The sequence below is a fragment of the Cyprinodon tularosa genome, unplaced genomic scaffold (assembly GCF_016077235.1).
Source record: "Cyprinodon tularosa strain WSP-4 unplaced genomic scaffold, ASM1607723v1 ctg5, whole genome shotgun sequence".
Lineage (NCBI taxonomy): Eukaryota > Metazoa > Chordata > Actinopteri > Cyprinodontiformes > Cyprinodontidae > Cyprinodon > Cyprinodon tularosa.
This window is the reverse complement of record NW_024039229.1, coordinates 1010752-1031268: the sequence shown is the minus strand read 5'-3', so window position 1 is coordinate 1031268 and position 20517 is coordinate 1010752. Positions and strand designations below refer to the sequence as shown.

The 20517-nt window shown below is 37.4% G+C and overlaps 1 protein-coding gene across 1 annotated transcript in view; it reads right to left on the bottom strand.

The window, feature by feature from the left end:
• Positions 1 to 20517, bottom strand: part of LOC119795076 (chloride channel protein 1-like) — a gene marked incomplete at its 5' end in the record, with an annotated part of 65685 nt that overhangs the window by 42764 nt on the left and 2404 nt on the right. The window contains 5 exons of the mRNA XM_038302914.1: positions 46 to 123; positions 220 to 353; positions 3671 to 3799; positions 4041 to 4172; positions 4255 to 4540. Coding sequence (XP_038158842.1) covers positions 46 to 123; positions 220 to 353; positions 3671 to 3799; positions 4041 to 4172; positions 4255 to 4540 — 759 coding nt within the window. The remainder of the gene's footprint in view (positions 1 to 45; positions 124 to 219; positions 354 to 3670; positions 3800 to 4040; positions 4173 to 4254; positions 4541 to 20517) is intronic.

Below are 20517 nucleotides of genomic sequence, written 5' to 3'. Positions count from 1 at the left end.
GGAAAATCAGTCAGGAAAATCCAATGTTTCCTGACTTTAGCTTACCTGATAAACTCCTGAAAAGAAGGACATGAAGCGGCTAAGAACTGCAGCACAGATGCTCGCAATGTGAACAAAGGGGCCCTGGGTGAAGGAGAGGATCAAAAGAAGAAGACCATCATAAAAAAGTAAAGACTGACCAGTAGACTCAAAGGAAAAAAGGGGATAAGAGTCACTTACTTCTTTTCCTACAGGCATCCCACTGCCCAGAGCTGCAGTCAGGCCGATGACTTTTGCAACAAAGGCCTTTAGAGTCAAATATTCTCTAAGAATAACTCCTCTAAGGATGGTCTTCAACTCTGGGATGCCAGAACCTTAAAATCAAAGGTTAGAGTCAGAGGGAAAAGAGGTGGAGCCTCTATACTCTGTGGAATTCAGACAACTAGTCAACTTTTCCATCTGTAAGCTCATGATGTGATGGAGAAATGTTTGGATGGTGTTTTTCTATAAGGCTTTACGTACTCCACATAATTCTGATTCTTAATTTATGTTTTATCCTGAACTACTTTGGTTAGCATAAACTGCTACATCTCATTATTCTGCATCATTCTATTGTTATTCTCCAGTTCTGCAGTTTTTGTTAGTTTATTAGTTAGGTTATCTATACTGTTTCTCATCACAACAGCTTCATCTGGCTTGGTGATCTGTTTGGCTGTGAGATCATCCTCTGAGCCATCAGCTGGGCTCCTGCCATCAACGTCCATAATAGGTCATAGTGTTGAGCCTGTTTTTCAGTGTTTAGCCCTGTCTCTCTCCTAAGGACAGCTATGGGCTTAACTTTTACTTTGACTAACTGTATGTGCTCTCCTTTACCCTTTTTGACATAAAATTACCTCATAGTTCATCTGGTTATGAGTCTCTTTCCTAGACAGATCCACATATGAACCTAGTGTATGTTTACCTTTTTAATATTAAAAGTATTTATGGATCAGTGCTTCCATGTTCATTTGGTCTGCTTCTGTCTCCTTGAACTGCAGTCGGCAGATGGACGCTCACACTAAGCCTGGTTCAGCTGGGTGACTCTTTCCGTTAAAAGGATGTTTTCCTCTCCACTGTCGCTACAAGCATACTTGGTGTGATTGCTGAAGAGTCACTGAATCAATGCAATTAGCTGGGTTTCTTTTGATAAAAAACTGTTAACCAATCTGACTGTAAGATTTGATGAAATTGTGACTGTAAGCATCTAGAAAATAAATATATTTTATGCTCTTTATATCTTCACTAAACTCGGTCAAGAAAAGTTACTTGTTTTACTAGTTAATGGAAAAAAGTCAAATCTGTCAAATTTTTGGCATCACAAAGATGCTACCTTTTTTCTTTATATCTATATATATTATATCTTTATAATATTCAACTGTATGTTCATATAGTTGAATATTTACAATTTCAGGAAAAGAAGGAATCAAGTATTATCACATGTGTATATGTTCTGCTTTCAACATGCACTGGGTTAAAGAGGGGACTGGCAGTGCTTTCTACTGCATCAGGACAGGGTATCTCACCTTTGGTCCAATGTTGTGTTTTATCAATTATGTTTACATGTATGGATCAACTAAGAAACTCCTGAATACATTTCAATGTGAGCTACCAAAACTGATATGATAATGATTAGCTGAATCAGTTAGAAAAAAAAAGGTTTCTCTACTTGATACAGTCAGTCAGTTGGAGCCATGTCAAGAAGTCGTGTCAAGAAAGCATCTGCTTCACTAAATTTTACATCAAGTAATGTTACTATTCTGTTATGGTTTTGGCATTTATTATGCATTTCCCTCATTCTAAAGCAGTGGATACAGTAGCCAGGTCTATATGGCATCAATAAGCTGTGATACTTTTGTCATGAATTTTGGCTTTTGGTGTTATTTTGCCACAAAACCGAAAAAACTCCCAAAATCTTTGGCAAGTTGCATGTCACAGTTTTTTTTAGGAATAGGATAAAGGAAAAAAAAAAAAAAACAGGGTAATTTCTTCTTCATTTTTAAACCAAACTTGTGCAGCGCAAAGTAGCATTTTAATAGTCGAGAACTACACTGGTTACCAGTTCCAGGCCCTTTTTGGTTCTGTCTGAACTGGTAATCAATGGCATTAATATCGGTAAGCTCTGAGGGGCCCCCACTGATACCTGGTGGGCCCCCTACGCAATTGTAGACTAGGACGTCTCTTCGCAGATGTAATGGTGCAAAAATTCCTCTTAATCCCACCTGATACTAAAGTGAGTGACTGCACTGGACCGTATTTATACCACAACACATGCCAGATTTCAGCATGATGGTGAGCCGTTTAAATAGGACACCAATAGCAAAGCAGACAGTGGTACTTTTAATTAGCCTCGTGAGACCATCCTGATCTCGCGAGCTTTCAAGGTTTCACTCGCAGATCAGTCTTGAGACTCTCCGTTAAAGAAAATTTTGAGCCGTTCACCAATCGAACGTCCAATCAGCGTTGGCTTTGAGGTGGGTTGAGGTGTGACGCAACGAGAAGCGTGACAGTTCAATCTAAAGAACATGGCAGCTTCAGCCGATGAAACTAGCGTTAGCGTGGCTATCAAGCAAGTTTTATCTGAATTACACTGTATTTCTTCACTGAAAGAAGAGCAAAGCACTGCTCTGGAGGCTTTTCTCAGAGGAAAAGATGTTTTTGCTCTTCTCCCGACTGGTTTCGGCAAGAGTTTGATCTATCAATTGGCTCCTCTTCGTCATTGCTCTGTTACGTCATATGCTTCGTTGATCTGATTGGTTTATTTGGCCCGTCTATCACCAACATAGGCCAATCAGCTAACCAGTATTTTCGCCCCTTCCCAAAATTACTTCAACGGAAGGTTTCCAGATGGATATGCGGAGCAAATCCATCTGGCGGAGTCAGGTTAACTTTTAATTACTATGTTAATAACTGTGTATAGTTCATTAGATGATTGGTAAAAAAATACACTCATATAATATGTTTCAAACCACAATAAAGATCTAAAAAGAACAATGTATTTCAGTATCTTATTTTTTACACTACGACTTGGAATTATGAGTAACCCAGAGAGTAGATTAAAACCATAACTGTTACGTAAAATGTGTTAGCGAATGGATACCAAAAAGAGGTGTTTAAGCTGATTCCAGAGAAGAAAAAGGAAATAAGAGCTGTTGGAAGAATGGAAAAAAACTTCCCAAAATAAACACATTCAAAGAACAGTAGCAGGAGAGGTGGACGTTGATGCTAGAGTGAGTAAAGATTGTAACTAGGAGAATAATGGCATCTCCCTAAAATTAGTTTTTGGAGCTTGGATGTCTGTAACATGCAGTGGTGCGCTGTCACAGGTGCGCAGTCACTATGTGTGATCTGTGTTCATATACTACTGAGAATTGCATAATTGTATATTCTTGGCTGATTTATGGAACTGTCACTGTATCCTGAGCCTTGATCACGTGTTGCACTTCATATGGGGCCCACCCAGATAATGTTGCTTACGGGCCAATTATTGTGTCGTTACGCCATTACTGGTAATATATTGTACATCACATTAGTTGTGTATCTTGGATTGATTACAAGTTGCTTGACATTATGGGCAACTGAATATTACTTTAGACATGCAGGTTCGTACAGAGAACCCTTAAGACAAGGACATGCGGAAGGAGTGGGTACAGACCGATAGCTTGAGGAGAAACCAGGTGACAGAAGAGGGAGGAGAAGAGGATAAACATCAAGGGGTAGGAAACCCAGGCCAGGTACTGCAGGGGAATGTTCCCCCTCAGTTCCCTATATATCCACTTATAGGCTAAAGGAGGAGGAATGATGACAAGGGAAAGAAACTGAGAAATCGTGAAAATGAAAGAATTAAGAACAAAACTATGACAACCAAAAGGGGTGAAAACTCTTTTGTTATAGAGATTGAGTGTTACTGTGAAAAAGGCGAAATATTCCAAAAGGAAACAGAAAAGGAGAGATCTATTTCAGTGCAAACACGTGACCATGCATTTCTGATTACCAGTCCTGTGTTCAATGGAGTTTAGTTATACCTTGAAGGCTTTTGGCACTGGCATAGTCCATCGTCCAGCTGACCAAAGCCATCGTGATGCCCAGTAGAACCAGGAAGATCCAGTCTTCTCCCAGTCTCGTCACAAGAAAGTGCTGCACCTGTGCTATGCAGTCTAAGAAAACCAAGAAGGACATGAAAATGGGCAGCGCCTTTACTAGCATCTGCTTCCATTTCTTAAATCGATGCTGCTCAACCTCTGCATTTGGAGAAGGAGCGCATTTTCCTCATGGAGGAGGTAAACTCCTTTTCAGCCATTTGCTCCTCAGCAGTCTCATTTTCCATGTAGAGCTGAAACCTGGTCCTGTGCCTGCTGTGAATGCCATGCTGATGGCCGTGACCATGGCGACCACGCCCATGTCGTGTCCTCCCTTGGCCGTGATGATGATGATTTCCGTGTTTCTTGATCTGTCTCTCTGTTAGCAGGCGGGTTGCCTCCCTTCTGCCCGAGCCTCCATGGTGCTCCTGGTACTCCCCATAGAGCTGTAGCGACAGTAGACCATTGCATTAGAACAAAGCAGAGCACATCACATCTGATCATCATTCATCATTTAAACCCATCAACACGGAGAGTAATGGTACTCCAGCTTAGACGGGTGCATTTTAAAAATAGACAGAGCCATGGGTTGACCCTCAAAGGCTCTAGTGGAAACGGAAACATGGACCCAGCGTCTAGATTTCTCCCTTCTGGACGGGCTCCATGAAAACTACCCAGGACATCTGGGGAAGAGATTCATTCTGTGGATCACAAGTAAACATGTCTTATTTATAACTGAAAGATGCCCTTGTCTGGCCCTCACATGTACAACTTTAACCTGACAGATAGCATATTCTTTCTCAGTCATCTCCAAATTTCATATCAAACAAGCATTTTGTTAACAATTCCAAATTGGAAAATTGGACTGCTCAGTATAGCTGCTGATAGAGTTTTGCTTTACATACCTGGAGAACGTCTACATATTGTGACAATCTGTATGACTGATAGGTAAAAAAGGTTTTAACTCCAACAAATGCCAACAAATAAAACCACAGTGACATAAGAATCTATGAAAATAACCCAAAGCAGACATTTCCATAAAGCATGTCTGTGTGTTTCCTGATTAACATTAATGAAAGTTTGCAATAAGCAATAATTTCCTGTAAATTAATGCACTGTCTTTGATTTTTTTTTACAAAAGTAGCTCAAGTGAAGCTTTTTTTGATATATGTATGCATGTATAATTCGGGTGAGGTGCTATTTCAGCTAATTGGAGTTTGTAAAAAGAGCAGGGGTCTCATTTATCGGAACATTGCCTGTAATCCATACTAAAAGTGTAAGAAAAAAACCTCCTGATTTATAAAAACATGTGCAAGCACAAAATCAAGCATTATTTCTTTATAGATCACACCAAAGGGCTCAAAGGCCTTCTAAGAGGCACAGTGGGTAGCACGGCCACCTTGCAGCAAGAAGGTTCCGGATGTTCCCATTTGTCTCTGTGTTGCCCTGCAACAGACTGGCGACCTGTCCGGGGTGTAACCCGCCTCTCGCTTGTAGACAGAAAATCGATTGAATTGTGTCTCAAAGCTTGCATGCAAGGCTCCACCTCATGTTCGGCCTACTTTACGTCCAAATTCAACCTTACAGGGTTCATTCAAAGCATCCCATGATTGTCATTGTATATTTAAATAAACCAGCTGAAGTTATTAAAAGTTACCAATACCGACTATTTAGCTAAAAATATAGTTAAAGCATCCAGGTGTGCTACTTAGATGTCAAATCCTTCTTTATGGTGTTGTCCTTTTAGTGCTCTTCGATGTAAGGATCATTCTCAAACTAGTCAAAATACTGGAAAATGAGGCACTCAAAAAGTGACTGTTCCTTTAAAAAAAAAAAAAAAAACATTTATGAGGACATGGCTAATGGTTTAAAAATGCCAACGTGTCTCAGGTCTTAGGCCTTCATCAGGACACTCTTGAGAAGTCACATGTTCACCTGGTGATGTAACCCTCATCTGATAAAATATATGAAAAATATACAGAATGAAAATATGCATAATAAAAGTGGGCAGAACGTTACAGTGAAACATTCACAATTTAACATTGATGACCATTATCAAAGCTGTTATACATTTTGCAATCATCAAAGGAAGGGTTACAATTCACCATCTAGACCTGCATACTATGTCGCTTCAAGGGTATAAATCCAAAAATACTCTCTATGTAGAAGTTAGTTGAGTCTATCATCACCTCTTACAGACTTTTAAGATTTCGAATGTGTTACAGTTGCCTTGATTTGCATGTTTCAAATGCATTGCATAAAGTATAGCTGATGGCTAGCTGATGTCCTGCTAATCTGGCTTTAAATTTGCATTTTGTTCTGCCTTTGTAGAAACAACCACATGGGCATTCAAGTCTGCATACAAAAAGCTAGTATTGTGATTTATAAAAGAAACGATATTAAACTTTTTTCCCGATCTGATGTCCATAAAGAAGTATGTTTTATTTTTTCACATCACAGTAAACATATTTGTAAAGGCCAGCTATTTGTAACCTACTGAACATGTGACTTGCCAGCAGGTTCAAAAACAGGTTCCTGGCAGCTATGTCAAGTTTGCCCTGATGAACATGGACATTTTTTAACCATTTGGCTGCTAATAAAGGCTTAAAAAAAAAAAAAAAAAAACAGCAATCGCTTTATGTAAGCCTCAGTTTGTTGTTTTTCTTTTATTTTTACAAGTGTGAAAATATGTTTAAACCGCTATGGAGCCTTGTCCATTTTTTCCCAAATAAGACACAAATTATTTGCATATATTATTGATTGCAATAATCAATAATGTATTTTTCAAATTCTATATGTTCCACTGTTTGTTTATTTACATTTATTTGGGGTTTTTTTTTAAACCACCCAGGTACTCTTTCCTTTAATATCAGAGTTATCTCCACTGACCTCCTATTAAACACTTGAAATGAAAAGGGATGATATGAAAAGGGATGCATGGGTGCAGTGAGTACAAGGGTAATGCTTTATGGCGTCTGATCAGCTCATCAGGTCATCATCCTGGGTCAGGAAACCTAGATTGTCCTTGAAAATCCGCTCCCTCCACCAGTGGCTGAGTTTATCAGTTCAAGCAATAAATTATTTGGTTCGTCTGGAGCCTATGTGGAGCCTTGATGGGGCTTTGGATTGTAAAAGATAAAAAGGCATACCAGTTTGTTGAATTTCCACTTTTGGCAAACCTTCAAACCTTAATATTTATAAAATGAAAAATAGTAAATTCTGAAAAACTGTGCATCACTGACTGAAGGAAGCAGTATAATTCTACTTAAACATTCCCTAAAGAAGCCATTGTTTATTAATTGACAAATTACTAATAGTGGTTAATTAATTATGGGTCATTTCAAATCCTTTTATAGATAAAAACTATTAAAATAACAACTAATCAGAAATGCTTCATGTATCAAAATATAATTTCAGTTTAGGGACAAAAAGACTGGATGATTAAATTAGCCCAACCAATTAAGATCTATTTGACATTTCTGGTTGATAAAAGAGAGAGGTTTAAACCTGTGCTTGAATATATACACAGAAGTAAGATTTCTGAGGGTTCAATATCAAAATACTATAATATTGTGCTATGCTTGGTAATAACCTTAATACACCTGATTCTAAAGAAAATTTAAAATTTTCAGCTGTATGTTTATATGTTTGTTTACATATGTTATGGACAGCCTTTGACAAAAACTTTTGGGTGAACTTTCTATCAAAACTTTGAACCAAGTCCTTGTAAAGGACAGTGGAATTTGAATGATTGATTGTCTAACAATTGGAGAGTAAAGCAAGCAGGGTCAGGCTAGTATCTGCTGCCACGTCTTTCAGGAATGAAAGAACAACAAAGAGAAGATTCGCAAATTTTTCCTGCCAAGCCCCGTTTAGGTTCAGAGGAAAGTTTTCTTGGTCCCTTGGCAAAAGCAAACTATTTCTACTGTACACAGTGACACTACCAGCAGTACCAACAGCTTGGGGTTAAAGTTAGGCTTTTAACTGGTTGCTTATTGGGTTATTCCTTGACATAATCTCTCCTTTCATTTGAGATAGAGATGGTTTTTGCTTTCAGACCCTGTATAAGTGGTGACATACTCCAGATTGGCAGATAATCTGTACTTCTATTAGGGGTGTAAATAATAATCGTTTTGTATCGATGCATCGATCCAAAAGCCGACGATCCGATGCATCGACACGTCGCAAGATAATCGATTCATGTTTTTTTTTCCTCCGGTCTATTTTTATCCATTTGCTCCTGGGCGTAATTCTCCCTCCCGTGCTGCGGTGCCGCTAAACCTATTTTGCCCTCCTACCGCTCTTCCTGGTTATACTCTTACAGCAGTTTGTTGCAGCAAGCTTCACACAGACATTTTTAAATTATGCTCAGTATTGAAGCGTGGTCTGTGCTACACACTGTGGGTCTAGATACGGCCGAGGCGGTGAGGAAGTGGGGACGAGTTTAGTCCGACGACGAAGGGACATGAGGGCAAAAAGAGCGGAGATTCAGCTGGAAAAAGGGTCCCAGCGTTCTCGCGCACCTCGCTCTTCTAGCGGGTCAAACTTCACGAGTTGTTTTCCGCAATTTCGGTCATAAAAACAAAACAAGCCGGCCTCCTGTCTGGTGCACTGTTTGCGGTCAGCTACAATCTGGGAGAGGAGCAGCGGAGCGTCTCTCAAGGGGGCGGTGACGTCAACACTCTGAAGCCTTCTTCTTCTTCTTTTTTTTAATGGCGGTTGGCAAACAACTTATAGGTGCATTATCGCCACCTTCCAGAATGGAGTATGGGCCAGAAAAACTATTATATTCTCCCTAAAATACCCGTTCTTCTTAGAAAATAAAAAATACTACCAAAAACTACATCCCCAGATGACCTTTGAAACAATTCCCTTATATGTAGTTTATTTTTATTCCTGTCTAACTCTCTAAGCAACATCTCTCTTTCCTGAGTATATTTATTAGATTCTAAAAAAATATGTTGGACAGTTTCTCTGGAGCCGAGGTATTGCATTGAACTCATTACACTGATATTGTGCAGTATTTTTGCAGTATTTTTTGATGCAACTTTTCTACTTCTGTTATTTGCTGTTGTTTCTAAAGAAAATGCATAATATTACAGCTTTCATTGATTTATTTCAAACTTGAAACTTTGTTTAGCCTGTAAGGTGTAAAAAAAAAAATAATAAAAAATAAATAAATAACCGATTAATCGATTAATCGAATCGAATCGAATCGTGGTGTATTCTTGAGTATCGAAAATAATCGAATCGTTGGGTCAGGAAATCGATACTGAATCGAATCGCCATGGTGGATGTGATTTACACCCCTAACTTCTATCCAACTGTTAATTGTGCCTTTCAGATTAACACCCTCTTTGACATGTCTGTTTTTCTCCATGGTCCTCATAATGTTTACTAATGCTCTCCTACAAACTACAGGGGAGAATGGAAATTACAAATATGTGAACTCCATTTAATAATAGGTGACTTTTAAATGTCAGGTTTATGTGGGATTTTATTCGAGGTATCAAAGTTACAGAGGCTTAAAATAACTGCATGCCGGAACGATCCAATTTGCTTTCCCAGGAAACGTTATAAACACGTTATGTTGCTTCCATTTTACAATTGTAATTTGTGGTAACTGACTACAATAAACCTGAAAAGAAACATCAAAGTGATTTCAAAGGTTATAGAGGTTTTATGAGACTCTGTGTCTGTATGTAGTCAAATAAAATGTATTTATTTACATCTAAGTAAGAGCAGCTGTGCCAAAATCAGTATAAATCCGAAAAATAAATATAAACAATAATCAGGAGCTGAAATGAAATAAAACATACATCTAAGAAACTCTTATAGAATAAAATAAAAACAACAACCATGGAGACAAAAATTAAAAAGCAAGCGTCCTAGTAAATATATAGATATTCACTCAAATTGACATAACTTTGAACACAAATCCTATAAATATCTCAAGAAAACTTTTGTTTCTGGCTGGAAAAAGAAGCTATTGACTCCAAACAGTGTCAACCAGTATCAAAAAGCAATAGTGTTGTCAAATCATGCCCCAAACACAGCAAAATATATTGTACAACAGAGCATTGTGGAAAAACTATAGGAAAAAGAGGTCTCAGCAAATAATGCTGTCAAAATAAAGTTTTATTTTTATTCACAGCAGCCCTCATCCATCATGTTACAGCCTACATAAAACTTAATCCATGTGAAGGTTATAGTACATCAAGCAAAAGTAGAAATACTGTATAAAAATAAAATGAAAAAAGCAAGAAGTTTATCATCAGCATTGTGTCTTCTAGCTGGGAGAGGCCACTGAATCTCTATGTCACAGTCTACATTCTCCTTGTACAAAAAAGGAGGGTAAAAGCCCCTAGCATGACACATCCATGCTTTGCATTCCTTCAAATCTATCTTTGCACAAGCCTTATCCATCACCCCGAGATTTTCTCTGTTGTAAGATTCCTGATAATAAAGCATCTAACGTCAAGAGAACAATTTCTATACAGGGTTAAAGTAAAGGGAATATGGTGGTGGGCAAATATTGATGAAATTCTCATTTACAATGAACCATTCACTGAATTGGTCACATGAGGAAAACCTCCCTCTATCTGGCCATTGTCAGTCAAATCTTTTATCATGTTCTGCCAATCAATATTGAGCAGCCAGCTCCACAGTCCCCACAAGAGGCTTAACCTTACAAGAGTTGATGGATTATTGCATGTTATCCTATCAGGGCCCTACTTTCTTACTGTTTGCTTCAATTCATAGAGCTTAAGCCACAACAACGGTTTCTCATAAAGAGCAGAGGGGGATTGAGTCCCAGAGTGGGCTAAATAGCTGATTACTGCTCAACATACTCAAGTGAAATCAAGCGAGTTTTAGTGCACATTTAATGCAGAATAATGACTACATTTATGAGGGTTAACAATGCATATATAATTAGTTATTTGAAAACATTTACAGGAGAGTTATAATAAAGCTAAAAAACTGTCTACTAGAAGAGATATGCTAATTTTTAAGTAAGCTACATAGCAAAAAATCAACATCAATTCAACTGTGATTCCTTAACAAAGTATAAGTTTTGTTCACCTGTACGTAATGAAATATCTGTTCTTTTAATCTTTCTAAGTTCTACTTGAAAGGCACTTTCAAGCATTGTATAATTGCTTCATTTGAATCGTATTTGAGGACATGGTCAATGGTGAAGATTCTTACACTATTTGTTCCATCAAAATTGACATTGTCATTTAAGAGCTTTTGCTGGATATCTCTTAGGGCAATGGCATTATTTCGACAGATCATATATACAAGACATTTTTTTCTTGGGGGCATAAAGGGGTGTCCTTTCTGCCCTCATGTGGGTGCCTTGAATTTCTACAAAACATTTTTTTTTTTTGTAAAACAAATATACTGTATATTGTCTATTCTACAAATACAAAACCATTATTTTTGACAACAGTTCTGTACCTATAGCAATGCTGTGAAGCAGACTTATTTACTTAAAGCATTTTTTCAGTAATTAGTCTAATATAAGGGGAAAGCATTTACCTGCTTTCTTCTCTGAATACCTGGATAACGGAGAACCTATTGTTGGGTTGGAATTTAAGACTGGCTTCTCTCAAAGTACTCCCATGAACACAAACACGGCATCACTGTTGCACGGATTTCTTCAGATATAAATCGAATGGTATTAGTCAGACCCTTCCAGAGATGGGAAGTAACGAAGTAAAAATACTTCGTTACTGTACTCAAGTATATTTTTCTGATATTTTTACTTTACTTTACTACTTATTTTTATGGCGACTTTTTACTTCTACTCCTTACATTTTTACACAAATATCTGTACTTTCTACTCCTTACATTTTAAAAAACTGGCTCGTTACTTTAGTTTTGAATCATTTCAATGGAGTTACCATTATTATTTTTCACGTCATCAATACCAAATTCAATCTAATTGGATGGGAATCTACGTTGCATTTGACGCACCACTACAAGATGAATCGACAGATTCGGCGGTATTCATTCGCGGCAAATCATTGCAGCTTGGTGGCGGTGGCGTTAGCATAGTAGCATGGACGATGAGATGATTGAAAATGAACACAACAGAGATCTAGTCCTATTGGCAGACATCCATTTAAAATGTAGGCAACGGCATGAAAAAAGTGGTTTCTACTTTTACTTTTATACTTTAAGTAAGTTTACAAGCCTGTACTTTGTTACTTTTACTTGAGTAAAGAAGTTTAATCAGTACTTCCACTTTTACCAGAGTATTTTTTAACACAAGTATCTGTACTTTTACTCAAGTACGGAAAGTGAGTACTTTTGCCATCTCCGGACCCTTCCATATTCCCTTCCATGACAACAACATAATTTTCTTCACCTGACTATCTATTGAAAAACATTGACCACCTTATGTGAGGGATCTGATCATTCCTTATGTCCCTAGCAGAGCACTTCGCTCTCAATCTGCAGGTTTACTAGTGGTTCCTAGAATTTGTAAAAGTAGAATGGGAGGCAGGTCTTTCAGTTATCAGGCTCCTCTCCTGTGGGACAAACTACCAGATTAGTCCAGAAGGCTTTTAAGGGTACGCTTATACTTTCCTTTTTGATAAAGCTAATAGTTAGAGGGGCTCAGGTTATCCTGTGCTATCTCTATTGTTATGCTGCTAGAGGCTCAGACTGCTGAAGGACATAGAGAACCCTTTTCATAATTCTACTTCAATCTCTATTCTCCCACTCTGCAGTATTTTTCAGTTCAATCTCTAATGTTATAATCTCTCTGTTTTTCTTGTCATAGAAGTTTCATCTGGTCTGTTTCTGTTTGGCTATGACTCCATCCTGGAGAGAAATATCAGCTGTGCTGCTGACATGAACACCTTTGTTTATAGATGTTGGAGCTTGACCTGTTTTTCAGAGTGGTCCTGTTTCTCTGACTGTGACTGGCTGGATACTGTATGCTCTATTTCATCCTCGGACATGGGAGCTGTCTCGGAGCTCGTCTGCCTGGCTGTGTGTTTTCTTGTGGGTTTACAGTTGCCCTTTGTATTTCTGCTTCTTTCTGTGTGTCTGTATTCTGTATGTCTCCTTGAACCCCACTCGGCCTCAGCAGATGGCCGCTCAAACTAAGCCAGGTACTGCTGGAGGTTTCTTCCTGTAAAAAGTTTTCCTCTCCACTGTCACTACATGCATGCTTGGTGTGAGGGATTGCGTTCCAGTCAATGAGTCAATGCAATAAGCTGGTTTTCCTTAGGGTTGCATACAATGTACGACATTTTCCATTGTTGTACTCAGCTACAGCTCAAAATGTATTTTCTTACACTGTACAGCCCGAAGCTCTGATGCAATCTACCTGCTCACACTTTCAACTAATCTGACTGTATGATCTAGTTGATTTGTCACTGTACAGTGACTCAAAAGACATTAGTTGTAAATTGGTGGTAAATAAATAAACTACCTTCCACAGCTTGTTCAAGTGGCTTATATTGGTTCTCTCATTATTGGCCAAAGGCGGATTCGATTTTAAATCATTGAGTTTAGGTGCTGGAATCTGTGCCTTAACTGTGATCAAAGTGTGCAACATGTATTCACCATTTTGCATAGCAAGTGGATCACAATGCAAAGTAGTGTCTAGTAACTCCCCTGATCACCTATTGACCCTTTACAAGCTCTGTTAATATTTAATTATATTGACTTTCAAACATACTAAATTTAGACACAAAAACTGTGCCTGCAATTGCTTTGAAGTTTCACAAATCATTTGTAGATTATAATTATTTACATAAAGTATACATACATATTCTGTTCATAAGCATATGATCTGTATATATATATATATATATATATATATATATATATATATATATATATATATATATATATATATATATATATATATATATATATATATATATATATATATATATATATATATATATATATATATATAACATAAAATAAACAAAAAAAAACAAAACGTTTACACCCACTGTCCTCTTAATTGCACACCCACATCACTTTGCTCCTCCTTTCAAGATCTGCTCTGTTGATGCAACCATGTTTGCATATATTTCAATGCATGCACAAGTGTTGAAGATAAGGCCCTTGGAAAAAGCAAAAAGCCTTATCTTAATCTCATGTGCCACATCTCAAGGCACTCTCTGTAAAGTGCCTTGAGATGACGTGTTGTGAATTGGTGCTATATAAATAAACTGAATTGAATTGAACTGATATGTAGTCTATCACTTAGTGATATGAACAACAAATGGGGAAAAATAAAATGATAAAAATAATGTCAAATAGAGTTACAGTAAATATAAATAGGTTGAATAGCAAGTTGCTTCATGCATAGTCATATTACATTAAAACTGGGGAGAAAAAAACCTGCAGCTGCGAAAAGTTAGAGTTGCACATTTTAAATAAAAGATAAAAGATGGTGCTGCGCAGGCAGCAGCCTGTTAGGTTGGCTCTGTGCTCTACTTTCTCTGTCTTATATATATTTTTTTGAATGTTTCTATTAGTGAATACCATATCTGATATTCTGAAAGTATACACACAGAGGAAGCCAACATCTGGGACTATAGTGTTGAGGTTTTTCCTAGTTTCGGCACTTTTTGATACAACAATGGGAGACTCCATTGTCCGCGTCTTCAAACGCCCTATTTTCTATACACGGGACCAACTCCATGGACTTCGTGACTCTATGTACAGCAGACCTGCTCACCTCCATGCAGTGAGACCACACATCACTGCAGAAACAAGGAGAAATGCTGAGGCTGCAGAAGTGGAGCCAGAGGGTTATAATTATAATGATAATTTATTTTTAACAATTTTTTTATTTATTTATTTTTTTTTCTTCATTTGGGCATTGGCATATTCGAAGAATATTATTAAATGCGGCAACCATGTTTAGTGATAAAAATAGTTAATTTTAAGGTAACTGACTGCATGTCACAGCTATATAGTTACTTAAAATTAGCTTAAAGAATTAAAGAAGAGTATTTTTATCCTCAATTTTATTGTTATCACATTAGTCCAAAAATACTGTGCAAAATGACTGCCTTGTTGTTCTAGTAAGTCAGTCAATTGACTCTAGACCACTTTGTCAAGCATAGTGGAGATAAAATAAAGTTTAACAAAGAATCTGAAATGACCCAACACTGTGGAATCCAAATGAGTTTTTATTCTTTTAATCAGTATTTGTACTACAGCATTTTTAAACAATGAAGGAAAGACAACAGAGCTGCTAAAAACTGCCTTGAAGAATGCCCCCAAGAGGGAGCAATCTTCTGCAGCCAGGATACTGTTGTTGGCATGTCTCCATCTGCTTGTTGGCAGATGGAAACATGCAGACACATTTGTGTAATGTGGATGGGGGGGGGGGAATAAATCCATGGTCATTTGTACTCCCAAATCTTTTTTTTGGGGGGGGGAGATTGTTGCATTTGTGTAATTTTAGCCTGATGAAATCAATCAAATATATCATTTACTAAGGCAAACAAATGAGAATAGATGCCAATGGTGTGAGAAGACAAATTCCAGACTGCAGCTTTATATGAAATCTGAAGCTACATTGTTATCAGTTATGTCCATAAAATATCTCTAGGTCTTTCAAAGATGTATAAACTGTAATAGGAGGCACAAGGTCATATGAATTATGACTTTGAATAATCAAATGATCAAACAGTAGTACATCTGCAGGAGAGACAACTTTAGGAATATTAGTATTCTTGATACTCCAACAAATGTAGACAATAGCTCTCACGGAGCATAAGTGACAAGCTGGTGAGTTGTGTGTACTGCTAATACTTTTGACAACCATCGTTCAACAGCTTCTAATTTACCGGGTTCATGGACAGGCTGGTTAAAAGATGGATTTAGATTCACATGTACATGAAGCTCTAGAGACACTGTGCATGTGTGCAGAAATGCCACCCGACGCAGGCTGAAACTTGAGGAGTGCAACACACAATGAACTGCGACTAAATACCAGACTCAAACAATAGCACGAACTGTGGTCTTGACTTGTTAGGGGGTGTGCATGTGTTTTATATTAAACAAAAGATGTAATTAAAGCTATGCCATCGTAACAGACTGTTTATGTTAGCTTGACAGGTGACTGTAACAAAATATATTTGCATGACTGCATTTATTTCCAAAGAAAGAACTCCACAGGGTGGGATGTTTGTGTTGGCTCATGTCGACACCTTAGGAACATAATGTCTAATTACAAATTAAGCTAAAAAATAACAGTTAAGTGTTTGACTAACTAAAGAAAATATTTTAATCTGACTTTACTTTACCAGGAATGACTGTAATAAATTTAAACCAATTAACATTTTAAGGAGTACTAATCAAAACGGCAGCAGGATGCTTATTGTTAAAAGACTGAAAATATTCATTATCAAGATCAGAAAAAAATGTTCGCCCTACTGCACAGAATAATATTCACAAATTATTTTTGACAGCAAACTTTGCAAACAGTTTTTTAAATAGGGCTTGAAAAAATGTCCTATAAAACTTCCCTAATAAGTGTTACAGTTGTTACAGCATATGCTGGTGTTGAATACAGTTTTTCAAATCTAAGTGAAACTTCAAATAAAAGAAGCTTTTTTACATGACAAAGAAATTATAATTAATGCATGTTGTTAGTGTAAAGTTTTCCCTCAAAAGTAGAAATTCCGGTAAAGCAATGCAATTACACCAAAGCCCAAAAGTTCTTATTATAATTTTATTTCGATTCTTTCTTCTTCAACTTGTAGGTTTAAAGAAAGTCCAGTTCTGCTCTAAGAAGATCTCGTGCTTTCAGAAATCAGTTACCCTCTCCAATCTCCTCACCTTTCCTCTATAGGTTACCTTTTACACTGAACTCTTGCTGGTTTCTTTGCTTCCCTCTGCAGAAGATGAAACACTACTCTGCACTAAATTTAGCACCAGCGTGACACAATATTCCTTATAACACTTCCAACATCTCATTCCCACTTCCTCAGCCATCAGCGTCTCATCAGACGACCACTTGGGAAAACATTGAGTCGATTCTCTCGGGAGAAAAGAAGCATAGTTAGTAAGAAAAAGGGATGAATTTTGAAAGTATTTTTTAATGACAAATACTTGTTGGTCTTTGTTTTACTATCATCTGATTTCAGTTAATTACCATACGTCAAATAAAGACACCTACTGTCTAAGAAACAAAACTAAACTTGTCTGGTTTGAGGTATGTTAGGATCAACAAAGTATTTCTTCAATAAATTTAGAAGTTTAATAATAATAATAAATTTTATTTGTAATGCACTTTGAGATTTAAGAAAAAATTCAATTTTTTTTCAATTCAGTTTATTTATATAGCGCCAAATTCACAACACATGTCAACTCAAGGCACTTTATAGTTCAACCAGATCATCCAGTCAAATTGATTCAAAGTTTTCTATCTAAGGAAAACAAGTTGATAGCATTGACTCATTGACTCACATACAATCCCTCACACTAACCATGCTTGTAGCGACAGTGGAGAGGAAAAACTCCCTTTTAACAGTAGGAAACCTCCAGCAGAACCAGGCTCAGTGTGAGCGGCCATCTGCTGAGGCCGACTGGGGTTCAAGGAGACAGAAAAAATCTCAAAGTGCTACAGGTAAAATCATCATAGAAGGGTAAAATCAAAATTTAAAACTAAACATCGCTTTAAAATACTTATGAATAAGTTTGCATACCCTAGGTTTTCTTTTCTGTAAAACATTGGAAAAACTAAACCTCTGGTAGGTCCTTTAGAACATTTGAGTTGTCTGAGGCGTATTGTTGACTGTGTTGAAAGATGATACTTTGAATGCATTGTGCCAGTGCCAGGCATGAAAATGTGAGTGGGGGATGTGAAAGCATGTGTGCAAGCAGGTTCTTAACCCAAAGATTAGGGCACCCACAACAAAATTTACTCATGAATAAAAAATTCAACAATGATATAATTATATTTTTGAGGTTGCTTCTTTTTAGCATTATCCTGTAAAATGTATAAAGAAGATCTAAATAGTGGTTGGACTGTGGATAATAATAATCAGAACTGAATGAATGAATCTGAGAAAACTTTTTAAAACACTGTGGTTTTTGGAAGCATACCTTAAAAACAAGGCTTTAACAACATCAGTTAACCACCCTGCATTGAATCAGCCTGTCATGTAGCTCAAATTACATCCTTTCCTTTCAAATAAGAAACCTATGTCAGGTATTCAATGCTAACAGTGGGTTAGATGTTATGTCAATAAAGTAACATAATTGACTAACTGTTTTCTATATATCCTTTCTGATGTTGTTCTGTACCAATTTCGGCCCTTGAGCTCTGCTTCCACCACCTGAGTTATATAATCAGGTCAATAGCAGGACTGTAGGGAAGTTGGCTGCAAACTGACGAGGTAAATCAGCCATTTGATTCAGGTCGCTGGACCTCAGGACCCGAAATTAGGAACTCTGCTTATAGAGCAGCATGTTTAGCCGCCTATAAATATCAGCTTGCAATTATACATATCCAGAAAAAATGTTTAACTTTCAAGATATGATAGTTGTACAAGAATCATAATAATAATCTGAATAATTAGAATTATCTAAGCTTTATGTAACAAGGTTTGTGTCATTAACGAGAGAGGGAGACCTTAATGTTAAAGAAAAAGACTTTCACACATCACTTTGAACAATCACAAACTCATAAAAAATGTTTACAAAAAAGATAAGACTTGAGATAGTTATACTAAAATAAAATAAATTGTTCTAATATAACTTTGATATAATGGGATAGGTCACAGGGTAATACATGTGAGACTCTGAGCTCTGATTGTAGACAACACTGACGAGCAACAATAACTTGTAAAAAGTCCTGAGATCAGAGACTATAGGTCTTATTATTTGAAATAAGAGAAGGATATAAAAGATCGTCCATCATTCTAGGAGCAGCCTTTTAAATCATCAAATACTTATTGCCTTTTTACTTTAGGATAGTAGACACAGTGATGAGTTACGACTCAGTTTGCGACAAAGCCTCTGCTTGCTGCTACACATGGAGACTTATATCACAATGCATCATCACCAAATCCTAGCATAAAAAATCTCTTAGACTAAAGGTGGCTTTTTCTACATGGAGCAGAGTTTGAACAGGATGCTATAATCATCATTTCTATTGCTCTATTCTAAGAGATACCTGACATTCTCAAGCAAAATGTTTGCCTTTTCTGCTTTATGTGTTATCTTTGGGCTTTCAACTAAAATAATTCAGATTTTCAATCAAACAACAATAGTGAACTGGTCTAGTTTGTAAAAGAGTAAAAGTGTCTTCAGTTTCACCGTCTCTGTATAAAACCTGACAGCTGGACCAGGCTTGAAGAGCAGAAACGATACAGGCTAAATATTCTACATTTTAACATGGAAGCACTTTGGGAGGAAATGCAAGTGCATACAGCAGGTGAAATGATGAATTGAGTTTCCTCATCCCATCATTACAAGCATGAAACCAGTGGATGTCTTAACCGGTGCTGTAATGTCAGGTATTATGGGTAGTTTTCTTAATAAGAAACTCATATATTTCAGATGTTTATTTTGTTTAATTTTGATGATTACAAATGACAACAAATGAAAATCTCAAATTCATCATATCAGAAAATTAGAATATTGTGAAAAGGTTCAAAATTGATGGCCCCTGGTGCCACACTCTAATCAGCTAATTAACTCAAACCACCTGCAAAAGCCTTTAAATGGTCTTTCAGTCTAGTTCTATAGGCTACACAATCATGGGGAAGACTGCTGACTTGACAGTTGTCCAAAAGACGACCATCGACACCTTGCACAAGGAGGGCAAGACACAAAAGGTCATCGCTAAAGAGGCTGGCTGTTCACAGAGCTCAGTGTCCAAGCACATTAATAGAGAGGCGAAGGGAAGGAAAAGATGTGGTCGAAAAAAGTGTACAAGCAAGAGAGATAACCGCACCCTGGAGAGGATTGTGAAACAAAACCCATTCAAAAATGTGGGGGAGATTCACAAAGAGTGGACTGCAGCTGGAGTGAGTGCTTCAAGAACCACCACACACAGACGTATGAAAGACATGGGTTTCTGCTGTCGCATTCCTTGTGTCAAGCCACTCTTGAACCACAGACAGCGTCAGAAGCGTCTTGCCTGGGCTAAAGAGAAACAGGACTGGACTGCTGGTGAGTGGTCCAAAGTCATGTTCTCTGATGAAAGTAAATTTTGCATTTCCTTTGGAAATCAAGGTCCCAGAGTCTGGAGGAAAAGAAGAGAGGCACTTCATCCACGTTGCTTGAAGTCCAGTGTAAAGTTTCCACAGTCAGTGATGGTTTGGGGTGCCATGTCATCTGCTGGTGTTGGTCCATTGTGTTTTCTGAGGTCCAGGGTCAACGCAGCCACATACCAGGAAGTTTTAGAGCACTTCATGCTTCCTGC